Below are 6,758 nucleotides of genomic sequence, written 5' to 3' on the forward strand. Positions count from 1 at the left end.
CAATGGCACAAATCGGTATAATATATTCAGTGAACAATGTAATGAAGAATTCCCAGACAATAATTACAGCCCTCCTGAAAAAGAAGGAATTGGGGCGATCCGAACATGCTGCCCTGAGTCCATTGACTGAAAATGTGATAGAGAAGAAAGATAGAAGTGTTACCCCACAAGCATAGGTATATTGTTGTCAGCTATCCCTTTTCAAGATGTTGGCCTCTATGGCTCTGTCCCTGCAGTGATTTTTTTCCTCCTAGCAGCAGCTGCTGGAGAGTCAAGCACCAATTTCAGTTCTGTGAGGGAAGGGGGGGGGATCAAGGGCTCCTATGAAGCTGCCTTAATGCTATGTATGAGAATTGGTTCATCTAGTTCAGTACTGTCTCCTCTGACTGGCAGTGACTCTCCAGGGCCTTGGACTGAGAACTCGACGTCTTCTTCCCTGCATCCTTTAGTGCGGGGGGCTGGGAATGAACTTGAGGCTTTCTGCACGCAAAGCATGCTCAGTAGCCCTTACATTAGGCAGGTGAACCGTAGCATGCTGTACATCCCAGGGAGGCTTGCCAAAGGGGAAGGGCCTTAGGAGGCGGGAGCTGCTATGAGGTCCACAGAAAAGGCAAATACCAAATGCAAATTGCACAAGCTTTTCTCTGGGCAGTGCTCAGTGTTGTTTACACACTTCCTAGCCTTCTGTCTTGTAACATTTCCTAGCAAACACATTTCTGCCCTGTACCACTGTGTGTTGGTTGGGAAATGATCCCTCACCCGAGTCTTTTCTTCAGTCTGTGTGCATATCTTTGCACCATGACAGGTGTCTTGGACTCCCTCTGTTGCAGACAAGACCAACAGTATTCACAAATGCAGCTTGCCGCAGTTCGCGGTGTAGTCATCCCCACGCATGTATTGTGTGCATGGAGGGAAAAGAGCTTCAGAAGCAAGTGCTTCTATCCCCCCCTATACACACAGGTTTTGCTGCTGTTTCAGTGGAATTACTTCTCTCTGCTACTGCTAGCAGTACCAGATAAGCTGTCACTGAGCGGCTCTTCCCTTCCCAACATGAGCCGCTTGTTAACATTCCTTGATAGGCTCTGGTAAATCAAGCCAGTGGTTTACTAAAACAAATTAAATTGCAGTGCTGTTTTGGTGCCAAGGTAGTAGCATCCACTTATCTTGTCGGCAGGGACTATAGCTGCTCATGACTTCAGACATGAGACCTCCGAAGCTTAGTCTGCAGTTCTTTCCAATCTTATGCTAAGATAATGGTAGCATATAATTTAACTCTCATTCCAGTGGCCTTCTGTCTGTTAACTGTATATGTTACATTTGCACACTGTTTAACTGTGGCCACTAGCTGGTGTGGAAGGAAAGCATAGCTTGTCCCCTTTTCTCCCGATTATAAAATATTGCACTAATTAAAAACAGCATATTAGCTTATCTTGAAATGGCTGTTTAAGTGAGTAATACACACAAGTTACAGTAATTGTTTCCTGTGCAGCTATTGATTTAAAAAAAAAATCCTTCTTGCGTCGAGTGCAGGAGACCAAAAATAAAATCCTGTTTGTGCTACTGCCGCTTCCTGGAACTGGGAGTAATCTCCTTTTTCGCTTCCAGGTTTGACTCTGAGGGCCAGCTTCAAGAATGCGCCTCCATCTCTAACACACAGGGTGGGCCTGCTGCAGGCGGAAACACCAACTGGAAAACTCTGTATGAGGCTAAATCAGAGAACCTCGGGCAAGGAGATAAGGTAAAGCGGGGCCTTGAAACGGCAGGCGTGGGCTGTTTCTTGCTGAGATAGGCTGTTCCCTGTGGGTCTTATTTTGAAGTGTAGAGGGACTTACCAAAAACTTGCAATAAATAACCAACTAAAAATAACACAATAGAAACACCTTAACTCATGCAATTTTTGGAAACCATGCTCGATTCCAGCAGAGCAGAAATGCTAATGCCCAAATGGCAGTCTTTAAAAAAAATAATTAACTGCTGCTAATAAGAGTGATCCACAATCGTGCTAATGTCTTACTGTGTTTGGGTATCAGTAAAGTGAGGCCTCAGTTGTAACTGGGGAACTGTCGAGACCGGCACCAGTCTGATCCTCAGCTCATTCTCTTAATGGCTAATCCGTTAATCAATCAATTAAATACCCAAGGCATGTGTGAGAGTATTTAATGAATGCATGTCTTTATCTTGGCCCCTAAATAGCACGGATATATTTGCACATTGTTTAAACCTTTTGATTTTTAAGACTGCCAGTGCGTGCAAATACTAATGGAGAAGAGCTGGGGATGTGATAATGAAGTCTGAGAGTTAGGGTGTGGCAGTAACATCAGGCACGTGAGTGAGACTCAAGGTGTCCAGCTTGGCCTTCAGAGATGAAGCTGTGACGACTCTTCAGACTTTGCAGATTTGGGAAATGAACCGATCCCACCTCATGTGTTTCTTTATGCTTCCTGTCTTTCCCTTCAGGCGGACTACTTTAGTTGTGTGGCCACAGTGGTATATTTGCGCAAGGAGAACTGCATGTACCAGGCTTGCCCATCGCAAGACTGTAATAAGAAAGTGATTGATGAACAGAACGGACTGTATCGCTGTGAAAAATGTGATCGGGAATTCCCCAACTTCAAATATCGTATGATCCTTTCAGTAAGTCCAAGAGGAGTGTGGCACAATTTTTGGCTGGTCACCTTTCTTTCAAAGCTAGATCACTGGTGTGTCTGTATGTGGAAGGGTATATATGTGTTTCAACCAGAGAGCCTTTCCTGTGTGGAAGAGAGAAAGAGCAACTGTCTCTCACTCAAGTGGTTGAGCAGAGTTTTCCTGATCCAGTCAACATTAATGGCCCTTTTTATGGCTTGTGAATGCTGGCCTGAAGCTTGGGGGTGGGGGTGCACTCTCTGAAATTGTGTGCATTTCTTTGCACATTGATGTGAACAGTGCACATATGTACTTGGTCAAGACCACCTCTCTACCCACACCCTGATTCAGTCCTTGACAGTGCAGCAGTACAATAACCATGGCTGTTTTACCACCTGTGCCAGATGCCCAACTCTTCACCATGTCCTCTGAGTGTTTTGTGCAAAAACAGCCAGATCCTGGAAACATCCCCCCACCAATTATTTCTCCAGGTGGACTTGCATTCTGTATTTACACTGCCCATTCGCTTCAGTTCAAAATGCATGTGTTTTTCTGAATTGCTCAGCTTTTTAGCTATCTTGTATTTTTTAAACTGCCGTTTTGCCGTTTTTTGGCGCACTGCTGCCATGATGTTTAAGCCTCCGTTCAGCATACCACCCATGCCATGCAAACCCAGCTCTGGCTTATTAAAATTTGCACAGGTGACAGTGTGACCACGATACTTTTGTACTGAGCTTGGCAGGGTGTTTTTCCAGGTCTCCTGTGAGGGAAACTGAATGAACCATTTGTTCTGGTCCAAGAGGTTTTGGTTGGTTCCACCTAACTGGGGCCTCTGCCCCTGTGGCTTGCTATTTAATTCAGTGTTGAAACAGTGCTGTGCGTTGCATCCAGCAGGCCCACGTGACTTTGTGAACATTGCAGCTTGTGCAAGAAGCCTTGATGGGCTCACACCTTCGAAGATAAGCTTAATGTAGAATGACATTTCTAGAGAGTGGTAATTGCCCTTATTCAGCTGCTCCCTATATTTAGTTTGCTCTGTTGTGGGTAATGTTCTGTGTCTCATACATTAACGGAAACCTGTTTCAGAGCCGTGTGTCTGAAGGCTGCCATTGTGATGCCTGCTTGCACCCTTGGAACACAGCTGCTTTTTCAGCCTTCTCTCCTCATAAAAGTGCCTCCAAATTAGGGCCCTGTGTCTTGCCTTTAGAAGCGCTCATGCAGGGAGCCTGCTACAGGGAAGGTTTTGCTGCCACCGGGGGCTTCAGTTCAGCTAATAGAGCAGCTAAACAAAAAGGCTCTCCAAATAAATGGCCTCACCTTATTAGAACATTTGAGAGTATGGAAACTGTCCCCCTGGGGAAATAATTTATTGTGTGGAATTGGGAGGTGGGGGGAGCAGAGCTACTTTGGAATTGTGGGCTGTTCAAGTTCTTCTCCCGTGTTTTGTTCTGTGCTAGCAAGAGGTTTCTCCAAATACTAACCGTAGAAATTGAATTCCTTCCCTACCCACTCTACCTCTTTGCCTCAAATGGCACAGTTGTGAGGGAGTGAGACATTTTGCAGGCTGTTTAACCTATGGCGCTGGACTCCGGTGTGGATCAGACCAGGCTTTTTGTTACGGCATAATTTGAGCAAGCTGATTGCAGCAAGAAGGCTCTGAGCAAAACCTCTTTGTCATCGAAGAGGCAGCCACTGGTTGCTGCTGGGAGTGCATTTGGGTGGTAGCTGCCCTGTTGTTGGCTCTCCAGAGGAACTGATTAGCCTTTGTGTGGACGGGGTGCTGGGCTAGATGGGCTACTGGTCTGATCCAGCAGGGCTCTTCCTATGTTCTTGTGTTGTTTTGCATCGTTTATTTATGTATTTGATTTATATAGTGCCCTCCCCCCAATCTGGGGCTCAGGGTGGCCAGTGCTTTGCTTAAAAGCTCATTGTGCTTGACCCTTTTGTATGTATCTCCCCAGTTTATTTACAAGGTTTAGGCTCTATTGTTACTCTGTACATCATGAGGCAGACTTGCAAATCAGAATTGGGGCTGATTCACACAGAGAAAGCACCGGTTTTTCCACCTCCCACCCCACCCCAAAATACTTTTTCTGCCTTAAAGCTCTCAATTGGTAGAGGTGGAGGAAGATATTAGTGGTATGAAGGTGAGCCTCCTCCTTTCTCCACAAACAGGGATTACATAAATTAACTGCAGAGCTTTTTCTGGTGGCAGCTGAGCCTGTCTCCCAGTCCAGGCCCTGCCTGTCCTTAGAGTTCTGTTCTGACTCTTCTAGGCCCTTTCTTCTCTCTGCCCTACGTCTGCCTTAGCTAGCGAGGGATGGGAGTTGGCAAAAATGCCGAGGAGGAGCTGTTAAAAGGAACACTGTTGTCTCACCTGTCTCACAGCCCACTGCAAAGATGGCCAGATCAAACCACGGCAGCTTCCAAGGCTCAGAGACAGGTGCCTGGTGATGCCCACAAAGCCCCATAGAAACCTGCCCAGTTTCCCTATCCTTGGATGATAGCTGCCCTGTGCCCTTGTGGCCAGAGGGGAGCAGCAGTGTCAGCAGCAGCACGCTCAGCTACACAGCTCCAGTAAAAAACCACAGCTCCAAATGAGCGGTTAGCCATTCAGTCCCTTGAGGGCAGGAAGAGGATCATTGCTTCGGTGCTCTTATCACAGATTCCCCCCACCACCACCACCCAAGTCTTTCTGGATGAAGCATCGGAGAGCTCCACATTCCCACTCTCCGCCTCCACAGGAAATACCACAGAGTTGCAGAGCCTCTCCTCCGTCCCATGACTCTTCAGAATCATGGCCACTCTAGTATCCTCCCTTTACCTTTAGGACATAAATGTATACCCCTGCCTGGATGACTACCTTCCCCACTCCCCAATTCTTGTAGAATCCTCTCAAGAGCTTCTTCTCCAACCCAGACAATTCTCCACCTGGAGATCCTCATTGGCATAGCCAGCACTGGAGTAATCTTCCCTGTGGACAGGTGAAACAAGCCCAAAGAGGCAATATACCATATAGTTCACAAAAAGTCATGACATTAGCTTAATGATATCCTATCTCAGTACTGTCGTCTTGGCATGGCTCTCCCTCCAATGGGCCTTGCTCCCTCTTGAAGATTTCGTAGCACAGCAAGTCCTTTCACAAGTCAGTCTACTGTAGAGGGTCCTCCATTCCTTCCACTGCTAGCTCCAGGATCACAACCTAGGGATTGGCAAGCCCTTTGTAGACCAGCTATGTACATAGATCAAAGCAGGAGACGTGACAACTAGGCGGAGCCTCTAAATGGCAACACAGCTACAGAGTGCTAGATGTACACAGATCATTCAGATTTTCGGTGGTAGCAGTTGTTACCTGGTTTGTGTTTGGTGACCATGGGAGGGGAAGGGAAGGGGGGGGGACTTGATTAAGTGGAGACTTGGGACAGCCACAGGGCTTTCTGACCTCCTGTGGTCCAATCCAAAGGAACAGAAAGCATTTGTGTTTGCTTCGTGCATAGGCCAGAGAAGGTGATGCTGAACGTGCACATTTTAAAAGCTGCCCTCTGGTCTCTTTGCCTAGCTACGTTTCATTCCAGGCACACACACACACAACCAAGGAGACCCTCTCCGCTGCATATCTGTGCTGCAAGCTTTAGGTCCTCCTTGAGGGTGGGCTTTTTTTTTTTTACGGACAGTTGTTACAGAAACAGTGTTTGCTGTGAGCAAATAGTAACCAGTGAGGGAGGTGTAGGAGGCACCTGTTCTCCTTCTGGCCTGCTGTTCTGGGGGCTGTCACCAGCTGTTTGCAGTGGCTGCTGGTGTCCCACGCCCAACTGCCATATCTGTTTTTGAAGCACTGGGACAGGTGTGTCCGTGGGGTGCTGTGGGGCTGGTGTCGCCAATCAGAAGGGTGAGAGTGTGAGCACAGTGGACTGATGGGAGGAGGCAGGCAGGCCTGTTGTGGGGAGGAGGCTTTACTGTAATGCATTTGTGTCCATTCAGGTGCAAGGCTAAGGAATGTTGGTGTTTTGTCTTCTCTGTCTCTCCCCCAACCCAGATAAACGTGGCAGATTTTCAAGACAATCAGTGGGTAACTTGTTTCCAGGAGTCAGCAGAGGCCATTCTTGGGCAGAATGCCGCTTACCTTGGAGAGC

The 6,758-nt window shown here is 47.3% G+C and overlaps 1 protein-coding gene across 1 annotated transcript in view; it reads left to right on the plus strand.

Moving 5' to 3' along the window:
* RPA1 (replication protein A1) overlaps positions 1-6,758 on the plus strand; it is a 78,442-nt gene that overhangs the window by 60,197 nt on the left and 11,487 nt on the right. The window contains exons 13-15 of the mRNA XM_015421866.1: positions 1,606-1,738; positions 2,458-2,634; positions 6,662-6,758. Of these exons, the coding sequence (XP_015277352.1) occupies positions 1,606-1,738; positions 2,458-2,634; positions 6,662-6,758 (407 nt within the window). The remainder of the gene's footprint in view (positions 1-1,605; positions 1,739-2,457; positions 2,635-6,661) is intronic.

Source organism: Gekko japonicus, unplaced genomic scaffold (genome assembly GCF_001447785.1).
Source record: "Gekko japonicus isolate JY-2015 unplaced genomic scaffold, Gekko_japonicus_V1.1 scaffold21, whole genome shotgun sequence".
Taxonomy (NCBI): Eukaryota; Metazoa; Chordata; class Lepidosauria; order Squamata; family Gekkonidae; genus Gekko; species Gekko japonicus.